The 25600-nt window shown below is 38.3% G+C and overlaps 1 protein-coding gene across 1 annotated transcript in view; it reads right to left on the bottom strand.

The window, feature by feature from the left end:
* Positions 1–11912: 11912 nt before the first annotated feature.
* Positions 11913–25600, bottom strand: part of LOC5568493 (protein sax-3) — a 566012-nt gene continuing 552324 nt past the window's right edge. The window contains exon 12 of the mRNA XM_021846078.1: positions 11913–14333. Coding sequence (XP_021701770.1) covers positions 13184–14333 — 1150 coding nt within the window. The 3' untranslated portion in view covers positions 11913–13183. The remainder of the gene's footprint in view (positions 14334–25600) is intronic.

Genomic DNA, 25600 nt, shown 5'->3' with positions numbered 1-25600 from the left:
CAAGAAGGCAGGGAGTGCAGCGCGCCAGGTGAATTGACCAGGTGCAAACAGAACTTGAAGAGCGTTGGTTGCAGTCGAGGATGGAGTGAAACGGTCATGAACCGACGAAATTGGCGAGATATTGTTGGTGAGATTTTATCAAGTTAATTGATGTATAGAACCTAATAGTGGTACTATGGCGAAAAAAGGTGCTATTACTCAACAAAAGTTTTTTTTTTTAATAATGTCATTTAGCAGAGATTTCGGATAAAATACATTAAATCCAGTCATATCTGTTATTTTAAAATACCTTTTTGTTTATTGTTTCGTTCTCACACTTTCCATTCAAGCTAGTCTCGTTGACACGCTGAACCATCACAAAGTTAGTCATTTCACACCTTCTCGGGTTCCTCTTCGTTTTTCTGTTTCTTTCTCGCCATTCATTTGTATTATACACTGATCCGAACTTTCCATTGCATAACTATCAATAACATTCTTCCTACTATTCAAAGTACTGCTACAGGTTTGGTAGCACATCGTAGTAGTTTTTTTTTTTTTCAAATATTCGATACCTCAAGCATTATTGTTTATTCTTCGTGAGCAACATTTGCCATCTACCAGCTGAGTATTAAGTAGGGTCATGGTTTAGAAAATAAGCTTCCAATGTGTGTCGTCGGTGGAAAAAGCACGACATCGCAAAGTGATAAAGCTTCATATCGCTCCTCCCATCAAGCACTCGTCGATTGTGATTTGCGGTTGAGTTTGTGATAGCTTACTTTTTGTTCTTCATCATCATAATCATCATTGTAATCATCAGATATGCTTTTATTCATGATCATTTGCTATGTGCTTATTTGCCTTCTCTATTTCGTAATGATTATTTATTGATTTGTACATTTGTCTTTTCAGTATTCTAAGGGAGACTACTTTGCTTTATGCTACACTTTGAAGCGTTTCAACGTAACTTTTATGTGCAAGTGAAATGGCAACTGATAGATCAATCAACTGAAATGGAAAACTTTTGATTAGATATGTTCGTTCATGTTTGCATTGTTTATCTTTCCTTTGTCGTAATTCATGTATAGTTTGTTTCTACTAGTCTACAGTAATGTACATGTGTCTTCGATGCTCGAATTTTCTACAGTTTGTTTGAAGAGAAATTCTCGTTATTTTTACAGAGGAAATATGCTTTATTTACAAAACTTTTTCCATTACTCTTAGCGGAGACGGAAGGCAAAATAAATCCCCATCTAACCTAGTTTTTTTTTTTTCTCGCAGCAAGTAATGCAATCTTCCTTCTACATAATTGGGTACAAGCTATTTACATCTCTATTACCGGAGCTCACGGGGGAAAAACGCGAATGTGTACTTTTGTGCACGCTGATGACTTATTTCCTGCTGCTTCCATACGGCAGCTCGTTGTGCTCGTTATCGTTTAGTGGAAACCGAGTCCTGGATTCGTTGTGAGGATACGAGATGGAGGTTGGAAAAAAAGAATAATGACAGTCCCTGCTTCTCATTACACTAATGAGTCGCAAACTAGCTGCAGGTCGTCGGATTCGCATCAGCTGAACCTACGAAGTAGTAGTGAATAAAGGAACGCTGCCCACCAACTACAACAAACGTCAGGCACGATTCCGAACCGGGGTAAGTTCAAGTGTGGAAAACTTTTAAGTGACTCTTGGACGACACAACGCAGAATCCGGAAGAAAGCAGTCGGAAAATTGCCACTCTTGAACTTGCTGCTGGCTGAATTGAGATTTGTGGAAAAGTAGGTTTTCTTCAATTTTTTTTTCTTAACTTTGGACGCAGTGTTGAAGTTATGCGAAGATATTAACTGGTAGTTTTATAACCCTGAAAACAGTTTTAGTTTGTTTCAATGTTCAGCTAAATCTTGATCAATCTGAGTGGGATCAAATCAGTATCTGAGGTTGCTCTTAGGGTTTCATAGCCAAATTGTTGCGCTTTTGAATGAGATTCTTGTTTTTTGGAATTCCAGGATGAATCGTAAGGAAATCCTGAAGATTCCTGGAGAGTTCCTGAAATTCTAAGAATCTTGGACTATGTAACAGACTTCTGGCATTACAAGCCAAATTATGTGGATTTTTTCAAAAACTTTAGAATTTGCAGCAATGTGAATCTCATCAAACCAGTTTATTCTAACAAAATAATGAAAAATTTATGTTCCAAGCGATCGATGAAGTTCAATAAGCTTTGATACCAAATAAATCGGTGTTATATTTTATAACTTCCATTGAAAAAAAAAAAAAAAAACGATAAAATATAGAGTGGTCCGAATTAGAACATGGGGGGTCCGTATCTGTGCAGGGTTGGTCTAATTCGGGCCTACTGGAGAATTTCGTTCAAACAGGTCTAATCATGTCCTTGTAGGAGATATCACAAAACTCTCTGAGAGAAAAGTGTGCTCGCTACATCAGGCTTTCAAGAAAGCATACGATTTTTATGCCATTCATCGTGCCGAAAAGATATGGCCAAAAATCTATTACTAGATCCGAATTGGACCATGTTCCCCTACCCTTTAATTCAATTTTCTTATCTTTTAGTAGATGCGTGCAATCTGCTTCAGTGGATGCGAGCTGATGCAAGTAACTGACACTGAAGATGACAGCATTTTTTTTTTAAATTTATTTTATAGTCAGGAATATCAATTCAACTTGTCTGCATTTAATATACTGTGATAATGCCTACATGTATGTCTTACCAGCTGATTTGGGGCTTATGGTATTTGGGGTATACTCTTTTGATGGTAATTTGTTCAGAATTGTTCCTTTTTAGTCACATCAGTTTAGCATCAAAGAAAAATATCCCAGAAAATTCCTGCCAACTACATCCCTGCCGTTGCTGATGACAAAAATCCTTAATACCTCCAGGTTGCAGTTTCATGCACCTCCTCCGAGGAATGGCAATAGGGCAGAAGTAAAAATGCTATTCCACAATACACGTACTGAATACCAGTTCCCCGCCGGGAAATGAGTTCATGCTTTTGTTCTATAGGTAGCTACCAACTACCATCAACACTGCACTGCTGAGAGCAGAAGTGTAATTTCCCAGAAGCTGATACACTTTCCCGTGCGCTCGCTACTGACTAGAGGAACCCAGTGCGACAAGCGAATACCATCCAGGTTCATGGGACCCAGCGAAAGAGAACTTCGAGGCAATGCACAGCACAAACACGTCCTTCCGTTTGTAAAGGGTGTCCCTCTTCCAGTGATGGAAAGTAGCGAACACTTCGTCTGAACTGGAACAAAAACAAAACCAAACGCTCCCGAGCGTCAGAGCACTGGTATACTCGCATTTGTCGGCTCCCGAGTAACTGAAGCTAAAAGTGATTCGCGAACGTGTTCGGAGCTGTTCAGAGTCATATTGTGCTTTTGGAAAAAAAAAGCTGCTTCCCCTCCGAGATTTATGGTTTTCAAGGGCTTTTGACTACAAACTAATAGTTTACTGTCGATATGATGGTAATACAATTAATTTGTCTGTCAAAACCATAATAAATCACACCTTGCTCGGTTACTCGCGAGTAAACGCTCCCGAGCTTGTTGCTACTTCTTTTGACATGTTCTCCCGAGCAGACGGGTGCGGACTTACTCACACCTAGCCAGTTCCCGAGTCTGTGATGTTTGTTATGCGTTGGTATACACTCGTGAGCTGCATCGTGATGCGAACTTTTCCAGCACTGCCCTCTTCGAATTCTACTATTAAAAAACAAAAACGCTTATACAAAATTACCTATTTGGTATTTTCTCCAAATCGTGATGAACGGTGGAAAACTCATGGGCCCGGAAGCTGTATGCCCAGATGCTGTCGAAGCAAATAGATAAATAATTGGCTATTATCAAGTAGCCACTACGTGAACTGTCAAAAATACACCGTGAACCACGGTTAAAAGAAGCAAGGTATCATACTCCGAAAAATGACATTTGGCAGTGACGTCATTCCTATCGTAAACTCGAACGAGTGCAAAAGAAAGCAAGGCTTGCTCTCCTTTACTATCCTCAAGGCCTCATGCTTGACGATAGGAATTACGACATATGTTTTGATGGAAAATCGTTGTTTACACGTGGGAATAGCCTACCTTGTTGTGTCTACCGTGACCGTGAACTACCATCATCGATCTCGGAACTAGGCAACGCGTTCACATAATCATGATCTAGTTCACGATGTATTTTTACTTGTTGACGAGTTCACGGCTGCTATGAACCGATGCACGAGTTCACTAATCTGACGTATGAGCGGTGCCAAATTCACTCGTTGCCATGGTCACGTAAATATCACGGCACCGCTCAAACGTCAACGGGTGAACTCGTGCACTGGTCCATGGACCGATGCATGAGTTCACTATTTGACGTTTGAGCGGTGCCGTGTTATTTACGTGACCATGGAAACGAGTGAATTCGGCATCGCTCAAACGTCAAATTAGTGAACTCGTGCATTGGTCCATGGAACTGTGCACGAGTTCACGAATTTGTCGTTTGAGCGGTGCCGAATTCACTTGTTGCCATGGTCATGTAAATAACACGGCACCGCTCAAACGTCAGATAGTGAACTCGTGCATCGGTCCATTCACAGATACGATTTTTTTCTGTGAAGGAAGTCAAATCTGAGGAAGACATGCAGAAAAAGTGGGTTCCATGCAGAAGTAGCTCTAACAAGATGTTGTACAGAACATAATAAGAGGATTTAAGCATAAGGCGTGAGCGTAGGTTTTAACGTCTGAAAATTAAAAAAGGGACGGTCAACTGGTAATTCTCCACAGCGCTATTTTCTACGATGCAATTCAATATGGGCCACCCTTTAGGTTCCCGCTTTGGTGCTCCGTCAAAGGAACGGGAGCTTCAGGGGAAATGAGCGATAAGTGCATGTAACACGGGTGCGCCTTGTGTTGGTCGTGACTTTTGCAGGTGCAATTATTATCTTTTCGCAGAAAGCAGCACACACCATGGAACAGGACCCTACTACCTGACTGACTTGTGCTGTGGAAAGTTGCAAACCGGAATCTGACGCTAATTGCACAACTACGTGAAAGTTTATCAACCCCTCAGTGCGCCCCCGAAATGGGTAGCTCTAGGGTGCACGATGCTCGAGGAGATGCGTTGTAATTGCGATCCTCAGCGCACTTTTTGTTGCACTGTGTTCCAGTGTTGGAGGTGAGTCCCGTTCATGAATGGTAATGATGCAGGAAATGAGCTTCTGTGATACAGTGGAAGCTCCATTTAGGTAATGTATCAATTTGAATAGACTATTATCCAAGAAATACTTGAAATACGCGTTATTGGAGGTCTGATGATCAGTATTCCAAGTAAAGCTAAGTCTGCTGTTCCGCTCAAGAAAAGTAATAAATTCTGCGGAAAAAATGGTCAAAAAAATGTCTACATTTTTACTTAGCTGAGAAGCCAACTTCGTCCCAGCATGTACGTTACATTTTTTCGGCTGACAGCGGAATCCTGCCGTATGAAAATACGTCTCATTAACACTAGTCAACCAGCAGTCAATAAATCACAACCCAAAAACGCTCACCAACGCACCAGGACATCATTAGGATTCTATGCGGAAAAGCTGCTGCAAAATGCAACCACTAATCTGTCCCCCGTGAGAAACGCATATTGCATTGGAGCAAATCCTAACCCAGACCGCAAACAAATAAGCCAACTAATTCATCACATTTGATTCATTGCCATTTTCAGCTTCGACTGCAGCAGAACTTCGCACTCGCTCTAGTTAAATGCAGCACTTCCTCAGAAAGCGATCCCACCCGTAGACGACGACGGACTGGTGCATCCCTAATGAGAGTTCATCATATCCTTCTCCGGAACAGCAGGAGCAAGAGCAGCATCATCATTTTTCGTAATCGCCTCAATCAACCCATTTTGGGACGTGGGCTGAAGGCACTAAATGGGACACAAATGACACGATGCCACCAGGACGAGGGCCAGGATTCATCACCAGAAGAGACACGATAAAGAGTTCACATTCACTGGATTCGGTAGTCAACCATCGTCGTGGTCGTCGTCGTTGAGTATGACTTCATCAACGGCAGAACATGGGCAGCAATCATCGTCATCGTCGTCGTCATCATAGTCCGCTACTGTTGTCATCACAAAATTAGAAGAATGGTTACCGCTACCAGCAGACTGCAGAAACAATGCTCGGGTGTTTAATTTGATACTCGCTATTCTCTGGTTGTGAAATGGAATAGGTATGTGGAGCTAGTGCGCTATTTGCTTACTGAGAAGGGATGTCCTTTTCAACGAGATAGATGATACGGTTACAAGCAGACTAACCAGGGTGGACGTTGTGACAGAACTCGTGCTAGGTTGGATGGTTACTTCATTAGAAGTGCTTGTGTATGTGCTGGAAATGCTGATTTAGCAGGCTTGCAAATCATGATTTGAGAAACTGCATGACGAGTTTGGCTATAAAATGCAACCTTGTCAACGAGTTCTTCAAACTAAACGCTTAACAGATTTGTTTTCTTTTACACTGAGTGCAAAATAGTAGTTTACGGAACAAGTTGCAGAATGATGATTTTTACAGCACGAGTCGTAAATTTATCCTACGAGGCTTGCCATGTTCTGCAGCAAGTGACGTACAACATTTGTTGCAATTTCGTAAAATACCGCTTGACGGTATCAGAAATTATATCGGAATGCATTCACCATTATTTTACAATTTCTGAAAAGAAATGTTGTGTTGTGATTCATTACGCAACTCAAAACAGTTGCGTAATGAGAAAGCGTTGCGTAATGAATCATTACAGCACTGATTTCAGTTGTGTAATGACTATTCCCGTACTGCATACTTCAGTGCTGGAAAGTAGGCCGTTTTATGACAGACTGGTGTGATGAATAACAGCCTATTACGATGAGAAATTGCAAAAAAAATTTCAGCTGCTTGCACGATTAGGTTGCCCATCAAAAACTAAATTGGCTGATGTGTTGCCATGGAGTCGCCCCATAGCCACAAGTCGAATCATCCCAGCATTCCATCTTGTCACTGTTGTAAAATTCTAATTTTCACTTCTATACACGATACACAATTAATATTGATTATGTTGACACTTGCACAATATTATAACAGCAAAAACAGCCTGCTGCGATTTCATCTGCATCGAGAATATTTGTACATTTATTTTCCAATAACACAGCGTAACAAAAAAACATGTTTGCGTGTCTCAAGGATCAAATTATGTGTCTCTAAAAGATTTGGTATTGCTGAGTTAGATGCCATTCTCAGAAATGTTCCAGCACGTCACAATTTTTAAATATAAGTCGAAAAAGTTGTAAAAAAACTAGTTTCATTGACGTTTTTTTTTAATTTAGAGTATGATTTATCATATTTTTTTAGTGATCTAATCCATCAAGCAGGCGAAGTAGGACTTAAAATTTCATTTCAGATATAATTTGGATTAAATTGTATGATTTAATTTAGATTTACTCGTTTTTTCAACATGCTTGCAATCTCCATACAAAATTGTACGGTTTTCTAAACCTTAGAAAAATAACTTTTGAGCATCGAAAGTATTTTGAACTTTGTTGATAAGTATTATTATACACATGAAGTTTGAATGATGTGGCAAATTAATTGCAATACAAGTTAGCAAACTTGCATGCAAGTTGGCTGAAATAGTCAAATTTTGCATGTTCAACAGTCAATATCTCAAAAAGTGCTATAATATTTTTTGAAAACGGCAATAGATTCAGCAACCCTTACTTAGGGAAATAGCAATATTTTGGTGCTTGAGACAAAAAACGTGTTCCGCAGTGCAATCGAAACTGTTGACATGTCAGCACTTTCTAAAGGTTACAGACAATCTGTTGTACGCACACTTTTTTATGAAACTTGACAGAACAGACAGAATTGATCACTTATCTCTGATAGCTTAGTTATGGTTGACTTAGATTTCAGCCTTAAATTAGAGAATAACATTTTCACCAATAGGGTCCTTAAGCCCTGTTCCAATTTGGGTACCACACGCTTAAGCTTAGGTCAGAAATAAATGTTTACTCCGTTTTTAAATGTTTTTCGCTGGTGTAAGTCCTTAAATATTTTTTTTTTCGGGTTTTGAGATTTTGTCACACCCGTTGGTTTAAATTTGAATTTCGGGTGTATTTTGTTTTCCGTGTCCCTAGTGAAATGTTATAAAGGACAACCCTAGTGAAAATTTGTCGGCGAAGTGAAAATTAGCATTATAATACAATAGAGCCGTTTTTTGAGCGGGAAATGCCAAAGTAGTAGCAAGCACACGCTCTGTGGTATTATTTGATAAAAACAAGATTTTGTCAAACTTATTAGGAAATGAGCCCAATATCATTTTTGTGACCAAAGTCAGATATTTGCATACAACGTTTAAGCGTAACGATTGATTATTGTGTTTTTTTATATTGATTTTGACACGATTTTTTCATTTACCCGTATCCATCCAGCAAACGGGAAAAATTACTGCTATTTCGGAAATTCTTGACTGATTCCCTGCATTTTAATTCGAATGAAATTGTCTGGAGATCTAGTTTTTTCGATCATCATTGGATTTTTTTTTTTTCGATCGAAAACATAGACATCCAGACGATTCCATTCGAACTAACACGAAGGAAATCCGTCAAAAATTGACGAAATAGCAGCAATTGGGTCCTAAAATTTTTAATGAAATCTTGTTTTTATTTAGTAACACGAAAGAGCATGTTACTGTTACTACTTTAGCAATTTTTCCCGCTCAAATAATGGCTATATCATGTTTAAACTTTTATTTAAAAATTTGGTCCATAAATGAACCTTGACACTTTTGATCATGTTTGACGTTCGCTTAGTCGACAAAAGCACCACAGGGGTTTTAGTTCGACCACTGGGGTTGTTCCTATCTGACATTTCGTAAGGGACACGGAAAACAAAATACACCCAAAATTTGAGTTTAAGCCAAAAGATGTGACAAAATCTAAAAAAATGTTTTTTGGGCTTAAACCAACGGAAAACATTAGAAAATTGAGTAAACATGTGTTTTTGGCCTAAACTTAAGCGTTTGGCAATAACATTGGGACAGGGCTTTAGGACCCTATATGAACTTATTCCCGTTTGATGGTCGGATACGGGTTATGTATTTCCGGGCATTCATGGGCGCAGCTAGGATTTCCACCAGGAGAAGGGAAGCGACTACAAAAGTTCATGGGTTTATTCACAAATTTCATAACGCCAAAACTGGCCATTTTCGACACCCACCCACCCCCTTGTAACGCATTTTGTATGAACATTTTACAAATTTTGTATGAACCGCAACAGAACGAGGACACCCACGCACCCCCTTCAGCGTTATGAAAGTTGTGAATGGGCCCCATCAACAGTGAGAATAACGGAATCCGAAACGCGTCCTAATTTAATTTGTAGGCTGAGTAATGGATCCATTTCCAATTTTCCGAAGCAATTTCAGATTGGTCAAAGTCAGAAGCTTCGGTTGGTAGAGTTCCTATTTATCAGAAACTTCAGCCTAGTCAGTTATTGACCGGGTATTAGGATTTCACAAAGTTATTAAAAAAAATCCTTAAGATCAGATTCTACCAGAATTTCTTTCAGGAATAACTCCCGAATTTCTCTACACTTCTAGAGATATTTTCTCCAAAGAACCCGACAGAAAGTTTCCCATGAAAATGTATAGGCGTTTTCTTAGAGATTTTTCTAGAATTTATTTCTCGTTATTACCCCTAATGTATTCCAAAACGAATTTATACTTACAGTATTGGACAAAACATTTTGAACTTTTTCGATTTTCCATACAAACTGACCATCTTTGGTGAGCTGAATCTCAGTTATTTATTCGAATGAAATTTCCCCAGAACATCAGATATAACTTGAATTTTAACATATATTATTGAACAATTTTTCCAATCACGAGTTTATAAGTAATAACGGTTTGACTAAAGTGTAGAGTTGTGTTTGATCCTTAGACCTTGACGCTCCTTAGACCTTGACATCTCCTGCGGGGGCCGGCGATGAGGGCAGGATCAAACATGTCGCGCATCGGTCGAGTAAAGTGAAAAAGTGTCGCGTTCGATTAGTTCTTTTTGATCTTTCGACGTTGACGCTTGCTCCTGGGCAGTGCGTCAAGAAAGCCCGAGCAGTCGTCAGTTGTTTTCCTTCTCGGGTCGCACGCCTATTTTCTCTGAGTGCTTTTATATAGCAGAGCAAACGAGTGAAGCTCAGGGATTGAATCCTGAGAAAATTGAGATAATCTCTCACGTATCGCTCTCTGTAACTATCATAACATGCTGCATATTATGAGAGACTGTTTATCGTATACTGCTACAACTTTGATCAGATTGGGGGGATAGTAGTGCATGATAAAACCCCTCTAAATATGCTCCAAACCTGGGAGACACTATTGCTATTGGAAGTTCGTGGATTGTTTATCGTGCCAGTAAAGAAAAACACCTATCCCCAACGGTAAACAAGCGAGAAAAATGGATTTTATCATCGCTCTCTCTTTGGGGCTCTCGCTCGCTGCTTCCATTTATCAGACTTGTTACACCTTGCGATACAATGACGATCGTGGACCGCAACAGATGGGATGTTTTTCTTTGCTTGCTTAGATCGTGCTTCATACTCAAATGAGAGCGAATTCTACAATGCCTGGTGAAGCTGAAAGTGGATTGTTGCTGCTCAAGGATGACGGATCAATTGGTGAGCTCTTTTCATGCTACTATTTCTAATCTATAAAATATGTATGACTGCACCTTTAATCGTTACAACGGTGAGACGTAAATATGATTTTTCAACAAACTATGAAAGGTTCGTCACTGTGAGTGTCGACATAAACTCTGATTCATAAATTATTTAGGTCTATTTTTTTTTTTCAAAACACCTTTTTCCTTTTACTTTTGTTTTTGTATTTAAAAAAACTTTGAATGGTTCGACACTACAAGTGTAGACATGCGGGAGGTTCACTTTATTCAACAAACTTTGAAAGGTTCGTCACGTCAAGTGTCGGCATAATTTTTCTCTACATAGGTATTGTTCATATCAAATGAAAATATTTTATTTACATATTAGCATTATATCTCACCAATAATTATTTATCATGGTCTAGTCGCTTATCAAAGTGAATCCTGTGACCCAACGACCCTCCCCATTAACAAACATCCCTCCCAGTAACCTTTGTGGAGATGCAGAGGCAAACACGGTCTCCAAATAGCAAAGGTTACACACTAACATTCCTTCCCCCAATCCCATCTGACTGCAAGGACGTGGCCGGCGCCGTTATTGACCATGTATTAGAAGCACTGAATTATGCACACTGAAGAAGATTATGGCCAATCTCAGCAGATCTTCTAGTTGATTATTTGTGCATTTTCACTGACTTCGGTCAATCACGGAATAGCAACCATTGATATGTGTAGTCAGTCAAAGCTAAGCTAAGCTAATAACGGTTTGACTAAAGTGTAATTTTCGACGAAAAATTCAAAACTATTCATCTCAAAATCTGATAGCCCTACACAAAAACTGTCTTCAGCAAACTTGTTCATTTCGTTAAAATCTATAACTTTGCTGAAGTTATCATGAAGCTATTCCTTCAATATGTTTAGTTATGTCATTTAAAAATCGTCAAAAAATTCACTTCAGTCAAACCGTTAGTGCTTTTGAACTTGTGATTGTAAAAATTACTCAAAAATATATGTTAAAGTTCAAGTTATGTCTGATGTTCTGCCAAAATTTCATTCAAATCGGTCCATAAATAACTGGGACATAGCTTACCAAAGTTGATCATTTTGTATGGAAAATCGAAAAAGTTGCAAATGTTTTGTCCAATACTGTACATATGTTAAAAAGATTCCTTCAAATATTTCATTTTGAATTCCTTAAAGAATTACAATCGATTTTTCACTAAGAATTGATTCAGGGTTATTTGTCAATGTATTTTCATGATTCAATTTAAGATTTTCAAGAAATTATATCAAAATATATCTCACTTTTTCATTGAGATATTTCTTTATACATTACATTTGGCAGGTTTTCTGGAACATTGTCATAGATGTCACGAGGAAAATAATCAGTGATAATATCTTAAAGAATCGCGTAACAAATTCCACATGAATCGCCATAGGATATCTAAGTAACTTCTAAAGAGGTCCAGGAAGGAATGCTCGAAAAATACACATGGGGTGTTCCCAAACAAATTACAATTATCGGAAGTATTCGATAAATTTCATTGAAGAAGCTTAAAAGGCATTTCAAGGCAAATTTCTAGAATAATATCTAACAAATACCTTTGAAGAATCTCTGGATAAATTGGTTAGATAATCCCTGTCGTAGGCAATGCTTCTTAGTTCCTAGTGGAATACCTGATCATTTTATCCTTAGATATTCTAGAACTGATCTATATCGATGAAAGCTCAGATAATCTTACCGGTATCTGATGCATTTTTTAAAAATGGTTATAAGTAATTGAGTTTGTTGCCAATTCTTCAAAAATTAATTAAGTCTTAATTAATCAAAGGACTTAATTAAAAATTAATGCAATTGCTCCGATGTTTTAAGTACTACAAATCAAACAGTAGTTCCTTAAATTGAATATGAAATGAAATTTTATAAATCTGACATGTATCTAGAAGCCAATGCATTTCTGTAAGTGTTAAAATTTTACAAATCGGACTGAGAATAGCCAAGATGTAGTGGGTTGAATATAGCGTCCCAACTGATTTTTAGGCGTCGTCCTCGGTGTGTTAATCAACAATCTTTTTAAATTGATAATTTTTTATAAAACGTATAAGTTATATTTTATTTTTTCCTCATTATATTCCGTTTTTTTTCATGAATAACATCAATAGGATAGTATTTTACCGGTACTGACTGCTGCAATACCGTAGAACTAAAATGGTTGAAAATCAAGAAAAATTCGAAGATTTCATAATATTTTCAGCATTTTTAGCGGTGGCCAAACTGCCTCCCTTTTCCATACTTTAATCTTACTTAGATGTTTCTTTAATAGTAGACGTGGCTTTCAACCTTCCATCAAAATTCGCATCCCCACAACGAACCGCTGCAAACTCAGCACAATACAAAACACATTGTATATGTGGTGCACCCAGAAAGCAAGACCTCACCCAATATCTCCCTGACAAAACTTCGTCTCGTCCGAATCACAGGAAACGACCTCCCCTCTGTCAACTCGCCACCCCCTTAACGCCTGTCCCCGTGGATCTTACACATTATCCGTTTTGCCGAAGCTGGTTAAATAATTCTGTGAGCTACTACCGGTTCCATTGTGGCTTGCACTATTACTGCCGTTGTTGCTGCTACTATTGGAACTGCTGCTGCTTCCGTTGCTGCCGCTGGGATTATTATTCTGTATTTGTTGATTATCTAAATTATTAGCTGGCATGGATGGAACAACACCAGAACCACCACCGGAGCAACCATTCGGCAAGGGATCCAAAATGTTGGAGCTTCCGGGACCTTTGCCAGGGAACTGATGCGATGTCGATGTCGTCGTCGCCGGCTGATGATGATGATGACCTAACAACGGCAACTGGCTCTGCGATTGATGATGATGTTGTAGCTGCTGCTGCTGTTGCTGGTGATATGGCGAATTATTAATCATATTTATGTTGTTTGCTGACGAGGCCGCTGTGCTCGGAACCGAAGACCACGTTCCGTCATACTTGGACTTGATGAACAATGGCTGCTCGGTTGAGCGGCCATTATCGCCGAAATTGAGTTTATTATCCTTATTGTAGCCTATTTTGTTGTATTTTGTCGTTCGCTTGATGGTGCCGAAAAGGGGCGTATGTGGAACGCTTACACTGGCCCTGGCCACCGGAAGTAGATTACTGCTGCTGTTTGCATTGAGATTACTCACACTGGAACCGCCATATGGTGACCCGGGAAGGCCAGGCACGACTGCCGAAGCCGATGCCACCGAAGTCTGACTATGGCCCAGGTTGTTCATCATGTCGGCCATCCGGTTTTCGATGATGTTCATCTTCTGGCTCTTCATGCTCCCCCCGTAGGATCCGCCAGGTCGCTTCGGTTCAACCCCAGCTGCAGAAGGAGGTTGATGCAATTGTTGCTGATGGCGCAGTTGATGTTGATTTATGAAATTATTGTAATGGCAGCTCGTGGGGGCGGAGTAGACATTTTTCCCATCGAATTGATTCTGCTGCTGGGCGAACATAGGTGCACCGGATGCCACTGACGTCCCGTTGGAGGCAGCATTGCCAATGGAACGTCCAACCAGGGTGGTGGAGGCGTACGCACCGTAGTTATCGTACGAGGGTGATCCGCCGAGATCGTTTTTGAAGGATGAGCAGCCGGCCACTTCGGCGTAGTCGGGCATGTTCAGAGGGGACAACCTGGTTGATGAGAAAATAATGAAGAAGATATGTTAGCACGAACGGTTGCAGATGTTTGTTGGAATGTTGTATTTGTTCATTAGTACATCTTTTTAATAAACAGTTAAACTGTCCTTAATTGCATAACAGTAACATTCGACATTTTCACAAATTGGAGTTAATACCATGCAGAGCCATCAAATAATAAATACTTTCGATCAACATACTGAAATCTGTGCGATTGTTCTAGGAAATTCGAAAAAAAATACCAAGTTTTTTTGTCACATTGGTAATTATAACCGCATAACAGTCACATTGAGATTATACATGAGCTTCATAATGAAGTAGCATTGAAATTGCCATTAGAATTTTATTCTGACTATTCACCCACTTTGTGATATGACCTAGGACAGCATGTGACAGCTCAACTAAGACTGCCCGTTGTTTTTCAGTCGATAACCTTGATGATACAAAAGGCAGTGCTACCAGTAAAACAAATCTTGTGACAAATTCAAAGATCGAGAATCATAATTTGTTTTTTTTTCTTACAAGGTTCATTTATACAGTGCAATATATGTAGGTTGCTAGCTTATTTTAAAATCAGGTTTATAATCAAAACCGGCGATATTTTTAGAGAAAATTTACACAATTTCCATAATATTGCGTTCAATTGAGTATTTTTATACATATAAACATTGTAGTAGCACATGTGGAAAACTTAACATCGAATGAAACAGGATTTGAAACAAAAAAGGCTAGCAACTAATTGCTCAATCCAACTCAACGATGTGAAAGTAGGCCTTTGCCAAAACAACCAATGAGAAAGTGTTTTTTTTTTTACAGGCCTTTGTACTTAACCTGACACGTCTTGTCTTAGGAAATCACGAACAATATTTGCGTAAATGAAATTAAAGTGTTATTAATAACAATTATTAGTAAAATGTAAAAAAAAAAACATCAGTCAAACAAGTTTGAGCGGAGCAAAGTGACAGCATTACGTGACCAAGTTAACTGTAGCAAATCAGTCTGAGAAATGTTAGGAGCAAAACAGCCTTGCATAATTACCTATAGTTGAGTCAGAATTATGCACCTTAGAAACATTGCACTATGGGCCAGGGACGTAATCCAGCGGGACATAATTAATAACTCGGTAACGAAGGTAACGAAGCATTCCGGTATTTGGTGTCTTCGACAAAGGTTTTTGTAAAACGAGGACCATCCACTGGCATAAATGACATACACACTAAGATTTTTTTTTCACGATCTCGGCTGTGCGAATCTCCCTTTTCCAATTTTAACCGAGATTCAACTAACAAATTGCCCGGTTGGTTAGCAACGAAGCATGGTTTACTGATACTCGGCTTTTATTTGCTGATATGCCAGGAAATTTTGTTGCCTACTATTTGGCTGTGCGAATCTCAGCTAAAATCTGTTTTCGAGTTTTTTGGCAAAATAAGACCAAATTAGTGAAAAAAAAGGTTTTTCACCTAGTTTAACATTTTGACTAAGAACCATGTCATATCTTTTTTGTTGCTGATAATAATATAACAAACTCAAATTTCAGTGAAAAAAAAAATTTAAAATACGACGCTTAAAAATGATGAAATAATGAAATAACTTGAAAAAATAGTGCAATTTTGAACCTTAATATCTTCAACAGCGCAAAAAAAAATCGCAAGCACAAATTTTCAGGCAACATATAACAATGCATAAAAAACGGATGTCAAAATTTCAAAGAAATGTAATATAGTGTTTTTTGTCACTTTTCTACGGTTTTTCTTTCATTACGCGCATAATATTTTGACGGCAATTATTTAAGTGTAATTTGAAATTAGTCGAAAAAAATATATATAATTATTGCATGAAATTATTATATCTGCCAACAATACAAGCAGGCTTCGGATTTCATCTGTATATTCGTCTGTTCCAGTTTTTGGAAGCTTTCCATTTGAGAAAATCATCGGGATATAAAGACAAATTTAAGCCTCAACAACTTTTTCAGTTCGCAAAGTCGAAGTAATCTCCAAACTGCTACCTTTGATCTGAATCCTCTGTTTCATCAACGCTCTTTTCGCTTGAAAATAATTATACAAGATTAATAGGGTCCTAAAGCCCTGTTCCAATATTAGTACCAAACGCCAATTTTTAGGCCAAAAACACATGTTTACTCAATTTTTTAATGATTTTTTTTGGTTTAGGCAAAAAAAACATATCCTCGGTTTTTGAGATTTTGTCACACCCCTTGATTTAAACTCAAATTTTGGGTTTATTTTGTTTTCCGTGTCCTTTCCGAAATGTCAGATAGGAACAACCCCAGTGTTAAACCTTATAGCCCTGTGGCATTTTTGTCGACAAAGTGAACGTAAAACATGATCAAAAGTGTCAAGGTACATATTTGGAACCATTTTTAAAATCAAAGTTTAAATATGTTACAGCCGTTATTTGAGCTTGAAAAATTACTAAAGTAGTTGCGAAAACATGCTCTTTTGTATTATTGAATAAAAACAAGAATTCATTACAAATTTTCGGACCCAACTAACTCATTACTCGTGGTAAAGATAAATAAATTAAGGGCGAAATTATGATAAAAAAAGCCACTGTACTGGATGGATTTGGGTCATGAAAAGGGTCCGCGTGATCTGTGGGGATTTGAATTCGAAACTTGTAACCTTCTAAGCTATTGGGTCACCAAGTAGCTCGGTTGCTTAGTTGGTAAAGCTTTCATCTAGCATACAAGAGTCCTGGGCAGGCTTGCCACATTAAAATCTGCATTTCTTCCTTGAAATAGCTGTATTTCTGTATCTTGAAGCAAAATATCTGTATTTTAAATCTGTATCCCAAAAAATTATATCGGCCATTCCATGAAAAACCGATCTAGTGGGTCTCCGAATTCCGTGAAAATTTGCTATTTTGTTCTTTATCCGAAATAAGGATACACGTATTTATGGATTTTTTTGATTAGGGTGACCATTTCCGAAATAGGGTGACCAGAAAAATCGCGATTTTGCAAAATTTTTATTTTAAAATATATTATAACTTTTGAACCGTTTGACCGATCTTCAATCTTTTGGACGAAATGAAGGCTGAAGATTTTGACTTTTTGAGAAAAATATAAAATTTCACAAAAATTGTGTTTTTTACATGAAAAAACTCAATAGTTTCCGTTTTTTGTGTTATGAAGGCCTCGGGACCAAAGGGGATATCGTTGTTCTCATTTTTTCTTAAAAGTTCAGAAAATTTTACGTAAACTGTCAAATTTTCAGCGATGTATTTTTTTTAGTTTTTGAGATATATTTTTTGAAAATAAAAAATCAGTCATTTTTCATCGGCACACACTGTAGATCACAGCGCATTAGATTTGTAATGTTTAAAAAAAATCATAACTTTTGTACAGCTCAACCGATTTCCAATCTTTTTTTATGGAATGAAAGCTTAAGGTCTCAACTTTTCAGAAAAAAAAGAAAAAAAAAAGAAAACATTGAAATTTTTTTTTATTTTTTCACGTTTAAACATATTTTTATCAGATTTTTCAATTCTGTCTTAATAGTTGAAATTTTAAGCTTTCATTCCATACAAAAAGATTAGAAATCGGTTAAGCCGTTCAAAATTTATAATTTTTTTTAAACATTACAAATCTAATGCGCTGAGACCTACAGCGTGTGCCGATAAAAAATGACTTAGTTTTTATTTTCAAAAAAATATATCTCAAAAACTAAAAAACATAAATCGCTGAAAATTTGACAGTTTACGTAAAATTTTTTGAACTCTCAAGAAAAAAATGAGAACAGCGATAGCCCCTTTGGTCCCGAGGCCTTCAAAACACGAAAAAACGGAAACTATTGAGTTTTTTTTATGTAAAAAAAACAATTCTTGTGAAATTTTATATTTTTCCTGAAAAGTCAAAATCTTCAGCCTTCATTTCGTCCAAAACGATTGAAAATCGGTCGAATGGTTCAAAAGTTATAATTTTTTTAAAAATAAAAATTTTGCAAAATCGCGATTTTTCTGGTCACCCTATTTCGGAAATGATCACCCTAATCATAAAATCCAAAAATACGTATATTCTTATTTCGGATAAGGAACAAAATAGCAAATTTTCACGGAATTTGGAGACCCACTAGATCGGTTTTTCATGGAATGGCTGTTTAGTCATGAGATTATAACACAAAATTTCAGAAAACACCAATCATTTTTTAACTATAATGGTAAAATAGTCATAACTCAGCTTGAGTTTTTAAGTTATCAACATTTTGAATTTTCATTTATGTATAAAAATCTGTATAATTTTGGCAAAATTATGTATACATAATCTGTAAATCTGTATTTTTTTTATATACCTGTAATCTGTGTATACAGATTCTTGATCATGAAATATTCGTGAAAATCTATAAAACAAGACAAATCTGTATATGTGACAACCCTGATCCTGGGTTCTAATCCCAGCCGAGCACGTGGATTTTTTCATAACTTTACCCATAATTTATCCATCTTTACCAAGAGTTTTTATTTAATTAATTTAATAACCATGCGTATTGGATTACCGAGCAGCGTCAATTTATTTCTACACGCTCATGACAAGAGATCTAGCGCTCTAAAATTTAAGTTTTTAGATATATCAACAGGAATATGCTTTATAATTTGATTTTTTGTACCAAAGTAACACATTAACAAAATTAATTACTCACCTTGAGTTATGATGACGGCAATTAACTGACACATAATCAAATTTTGCATGGCATAGTATATCATTTAATTTATTCAAAAATAACATACATGTATTCAGTTTTAATCTACACTTTCATCTTCATTATTAGATATCTACACAAGGAACTGCGCTTAAACTGAATTTCATGGCTACTCTGATGGCTCATTTAAACTTTTTTTATGAGTTTTTGTAATGACTCATTATTTTCATTTCCTTTGGTTTGATAAAAAAAAACTGAAAAGTCAATCAAAGGAGAAGTGATACTCTGATTTGCTTCATTTGAGCATGAGCATGAGCATAGATGACCGTACAATTCGTAGTTGCTAATCCGTGATTGACCAGAACAATCGAAATTGCACAGGGAATTTATGAATGGGGCTTGGGATTAGCTTACCATTCTTCAATATGCGCAAATAGAGAGCTCAAATTTTAAAAGTCAATAACGGCGCCGGCCACGTCCTTACGGTCATCGGGGAAGGGAAGGAATGTTAGTTAGACAATCGTTGTTACTAGAGACCGAATATACCTCTGCATCTCCACAGTTATCATGGAAAGGATATTGGGTTAGTGGGATAAGGTAAAGATCTGGGAGTCACCAATAGTCGGTGATGCGATCCATGATATAATCACGCCTAATCGAATTCGCGATATAATTCGATAAACGCATTGTACCCCGAATAAGTGTCCATCACTCGCCCACACAAGGGCAAGCGACTCGATCAATAGAACAAACACTACTAATGATCCGCGACGCTTTTTCATTTCACTACTCGACCGACGCGTGACATGTTTGATCTTGCCCTCGTCACTCGCCCCCGCAGGAGCAAGCGTCAAGGTCGGAAGATCAAACAAAACTTTGAAACTCTAATTTGCTTCATTTCCTCAAAATAAAAAAAAAACGGTGTTGTTTTGCCAATTGCTAGAAAAAATTGTCATAGCGTTTGCTGAGGAAATTATGAGTGAAAATTTGATCTTCCAGCAAGAGCCTTATACCGTGCCTCAAAGAATGCGAAACTTTTCTTCGAAGAGCGAAATATTTTTTTTGCAATTTCTCATCGTAATAGGCTGTTTTCCATCACGCCAATCTGTCATGAAACGGCCTAATTTCCTGTAAAGAAGTATGCAGCGCAAGAATAGTCATAACGCTACTGAAACCAGTGTTGTAATGATTCATTACGCAATGCTTTCTCATTACGCAACTGTTTTGAGTTCTGTAATGAATCGTTACACAACCATTTTCCAGAAATTGTAAAATAACGATTTCATTGCATTTATTCCGATATGATTGCTGATACCCTCAAGTGGTCTTCTACGAAATTGCAAAAACAGCACTCGTCGCAATTATCCTACTCGGCAAGCCTCGAAGGATAAATTTACGACTCGTGCTGTAAAAATCATCATTCTGCAACTTGTTCCGTAAACTACTATTATTGGATTGGCCTGCCAGCCGCGTGAATCTGATCCCCATAGAAATGGTTTGAAGACTACTTTCTAACAATGACTTTAATTATGGGAAGACTTACGACACTGTTAGCCAGCTGAAGTCGATATTAAACTTGAGTAGTCTAAATTCGATGCGAATACACTGAATTTATATATTTTACTAAGGCCACGGCGTCGTCATGTAGAGATTGCCAAAAAAAGGTCTTGAAGCGCTTGGACGATTTCAATGAATTTGACTCTAGAAAGCATTTTTCAAATAGATTCGCAGCCATCCTGATTTTTTGTCCATTTCAAAAAGTGATAAAGGGCCCTATTTTATAAGTCGAGTCGATCAAAATGACTCGATTGGAGTCACTGTCGACCAAAAAATTCACTCGACACGGCTCTGTCACTCGAGTTTTTCGACAGTTGTCACTCTATGTGACTGGATTACTATGAGAGTCGACGGGTGACATCTGAAATATACATGATTGCTTTGATCGACAGTGATTTCAAACGAGTCACATGAATCTGCACGATTTACAAAATAGACCCCTAGTTTACTCATCATAGAAAAAGCTTATTCCCAATCGCAATACCCGTCAATACAAAATTCATCGCTATAATTAGTCACCTCACGTAAGTGTGAATTAACACCATAAGTAAACATCAATCTTGTACACATGTACACAAAAGCAATGTTCAAAATTACCCAATAAAACTAGCTTCAAAGGACAACGCCAACAGCACTCTCCTGAACACACAGAGCCATAACAAGTGATACGTGACACAAGCGTTTACAAGGCACCGAGACCCATTCTCCGCTACCTATATCGGAGCGGTAAAATAGCGATGCAATCAGTGCAACCTTTGCTCCAACCGTTTGACCTGACCTGGGAGTTGGTTTCTCCCTCTTCGTGTTGACCTATGCTACCAGGACCGTCGCTGGTCGCCATCATGCTGATGATAGTTGATAGCAACATTAAGGCTACTATCTCATTAGGGGAATAGTGGCGGACAATCGGGGGAGGGGCAACAGTCCGTGTGCGGGAGGCGTGATTTTCCATCTCTGTCACGAAACCGCACGTGATGGCAACGACGCACAGTGGGATGAATTTAAAAAAATCTATGTTCCAAAAAAACTTTTCAAAACTTTGGTTTCAAAAATTTTGGTTTAATAGTTGATATTTTATACACCTACGAATGATGATAGCAACTTCCTGTCAAGTCTCATTAAGTCGATCATTAAGAAAAACAAAAAAGTTTGGATCTCCTCTGAGTTTGGATTCAGGTTTCAAGTAAATTTTAGTAATAACTGCCATATGTTTCTTATTTGCTGTTAGCAAATTTAACTGCTCGTACATTTTACCATTCCAATTTAAAATATTAAAAAAAATATCAGGATTCAAACGACTACCAGATGGAAAAATTAGCTTATGAGTGAGCCTGATTATAATTTACCTGATAAGTATAATTCTTAATGAAGCGATCGTTAACTGAAAAATGAGCATTGTTGGAGATTCCTGGAGAATTCCGGGAACGAAAATTGTTACCATTCGTCTGCCTGGTAAGAGCCACGATGATTCGTTTGCGCTAAGGGCAATCGCAAACGTTAGACTTATGGTTGCCCCCGCAATTTGCGCATACAAAATTTTTGGTATCTTTCTTCACAGCACAGACGTCCTTAGCGTGAGAAGAACAACCGCAAATCATGGAATGGTTTCCACGTTACACTAACATCGAACATAAGTATTTCTTTTTGTAAAGCTTCAATATTATTTAGATCACTTTTGTTTAAGTGAGCTCAATAATATTCTTGAGAAAGCCTTTTCCGATGAATTCCAGATTGGGTCCTCTTTTTCATAATGATTAGTTGGACTGGGAAAAATCCAAGTAAATCAATTATTCCATTCTTGATCTCTGAAGGTGCTTCATAGTCACTTGAGAGACTTTTGAACCAACGTACAGTTTTCGCGTCACAAGTAATTAAGATTTCCTTCTTTTTTCGATTTCGTCTCACTGTGCGACGGGACACTGTGAATCAGGAGTAGGTATGAAGTGGGACAATATGGAAACACATTTGATGTGTGTCTGCTTACTGCTGGAGTGGTTCTTTATTGGATTGCATTTATAGAATTACTCTGCTCGCGGAGTTCAACCCTAGCGGCAATCTTGACAAGCTTGAACAATCAACGAAACAACTATAGCGCGGTGACCTCCGCTGCCGAGCAGTTGCGCTGCTTCGCTGATTCGCTTCGATAGAGCTTCTTCTCAGTTCCGGTGCTAAATGTGAAACATAAAAATTAATTGCCACCCCGCACATACGAAATTAACACTATTGTCGGGAGCGGGTCGCTTTATTTTATTCCCCAAGTGGCAGGCCTTCGTAACGTGGCGGAACGAAACGGAACCTTTTTCCAGCGAGACGACGTGTCCAACAGGATGGAATTGCAGACGGAAACGTGTTTTGAGGTGGGTGAAGGAAAATTACTTCAGATTAGATACTTTGGTTATACGAAATGGCAGGGATGTTCGACCAAATGGTGAATTAAATTTCATCGCTCTATTCCAGTAACTGGATATGGAATCATTAGTGTTTAGGTGTTTTAAAGAGTTGAGACGGTACTAAAGCACAAGAGGAAAATATGCACAAGAAGGACAAGATCGACGGGAAAATGTCTTTGAGCTTTAGTTACATAAGTCAAATTCTTCGATTGTCGTTTTTCATTAAACAATAAGTAAATTAATATGCTTTATTAAAATTAACTCATCAAAATCTGAATCTGAACTGCAGAGAAATCTACGATTGACAGATCAGATATTTAGCGACGAGGTCGTTACTTAGCCGAGTGGTTAGAGTCTACGACTACAAAGCCAAGCCATGCTGAAGGTATCTGGGATAGATTCCCGGTCGGTCCAGGATCTTGTCGTAATGGAAAGTTCCTTGACTTCCCTGGGCATAGAGTATCATCGTACCTGCCACACGAGATACGAATGCGAAAATGGCAACTTTGGCAAAGAAAGCTCTCAGTTAATAACTGTGGAAGTTCTCATTGAACACTAAGCTGAGAAGCCGGCTCTGTCCCGATAAGGACGTAAAGCCAAGAAGAAGAACGATCATAATTTATCTACTAAAGTCAGAACACATATGCATTTATAACCAAAAAAAAATGATGCCAACAATCACGAATAAATAAATACACATTGTGTCCACAATCACAAACATTATCATCGCAATCGGTGCTACGCGTCGAATGACAGTGGCAAAACCGGCCTCAACGTCACTGAAGATTTATGATCCCGTATCCCACATGTTCATACACTTGAATTACACACACAAAAAAAAACAAGAGACCATTGCTTCGGAATGATAGCTCAAACGCGATAAAAACGTTACGACGACGACGACCGACAAACGACCATCGCTACGCTATATCTCGCCGCCATAATGTTCCTGGTTTGTCCAGCCGGGCGAATCCTGTTGGCGAACATAAATTATGCTCCGACAGCAAAAACAACCGAACCCAGCGGCGGCGGCGGCGGGGCACATAAAAAGTGGACAAATGTGACATGTAGTTACTTCATGCGTACGCGGAACGATAGAGCGTCCTTCACGGGGTAACCGAGTGGAAGGATTGCGCTCGGCCAAAGTTATCCATCCGCGCGGGGCGATCAAATCCTTTTTCGGTTTTTGGATTTGGTAACTTCTAGGGGAGAGTGAGAGGTAAAGGACTTTAACACAAACTTTGGGTTTAACAAATTGGATTCATTCCAGAAAATCTTAATGCTGGGATTTTTTTTTATTTCCGTACGGGTTTGGGCCGAAAGGTCTCAGATTTTCATGAAACTTTTTCCACAGGCAGGGCTCACCAATATATGAATAAAAAAAAAATTGAGAAAAATTCAGGGTCGCCTATTTTCCCGGAAAACTCAGTTGGAAATTTAATGTTTTCCCCTGACACTACTTACTTTCAAAAATCATAACTCAAGAACGAAGCATCATAGAAACAAAGTTTTTTTTTTATGAAAATGAAAGCAAATTGAAAAACAGGCTTCAAATTTATCCCTATCATTTATCATTATCACGTCTATCTTTTGATACTATCAAATGATACTATCCCTATGGGTAGTGATAGGGATACTATCACTTCTTGAAAAATGATGGATAGAAGATAGTCTATATTATCTCTATCAATTGATAGACGGATGGAGATACTATCAGCATTTTTCCATCACTGATGGATCAAGCATATCTTTATCATCTATCTTTGGGGAAAAAGATACTATCAGCAAATTTCCATAGCTATCCCTATCTATCCTATCATTGAAACAAACAGCGAAACCAAAATCTTGCGCATAATGGGAAAAAGCTAATAGAAATAACTCAAAGTATGTTCTCATGGGTATTTTCGGAACGGGCACGACGAGGGGATGACGGAAATCGATGTCCGACGCCATTTTGAAATCCAAGATGGCGGCCTCCGGATTAGTGAAATCATTGCAAACCCATGCAATATGGGTATTTTCGGAACGGGCACGATGAGTGATGACGAAAATCGATGTCCGGCGCCATTTTGAAATCCAAGATGGCGGCCTCCGGATTAGTGAAATCATTGCAAACCCATGCAATATGGGTATTTTCGGAACGGGCACTTTGAGGGGATGATGAAAATCGATGTCCGACGCCATTTTGAAATCCAAGATGGCGGCCTCCGGATTAGTGAAATCATTGGAAACCCATGCAATATGGGTATTTTCGGAACGGGCGCGACGAGAAGATGACGAAAATCGATGTCCGACGCCATTTTGAAATCCAAGATGGCGGCCTCCGGATTAGTGAAATCATTGGAAATCCATGCAATATGGGTATTTTCGGAACGGGCACGATGAGTGATGACGAAAATCGATGTCCGGCGCCATTTTGAAATCCAAGATGGCGGCCTCCGGATTAGTGAAATCATTGCAAACCCATGCAATATGGGTATTTTCGGAACGGGCACTTTGAGGGGATGATGAAAATCGATGTCCGACGCCATTTTGAAATCCAAGATGGCGGCCTCCGGATTAGTGAAATCATTGGAAACCCATGCAATATGGGTATTTTCGGAACGGGCGCGACGAGAAGATGACGAAAATCGATGTCCGACGCCATTTTGAAATC

The sequence above is a fragment of the Aedes aegypti genome, chromosome 2 (assembly GCF_002204515.2).
Source record: "Aedes aegypti strain LVP_AGWG chromosome 2, AaegL5.0 Primary Assembly, whole genome shotgun sequence".
NCBI lineage: Eukaryota > Metazoa > Arthropoda > Insecta > Diptera > Culicidae > Aedes > Aedes aegypti.
The sequence above is the reverse complement of the archived record's forward strand: the minus strand, read 5'-3'. Positions and strand labels throughout refer to the sequence as shown.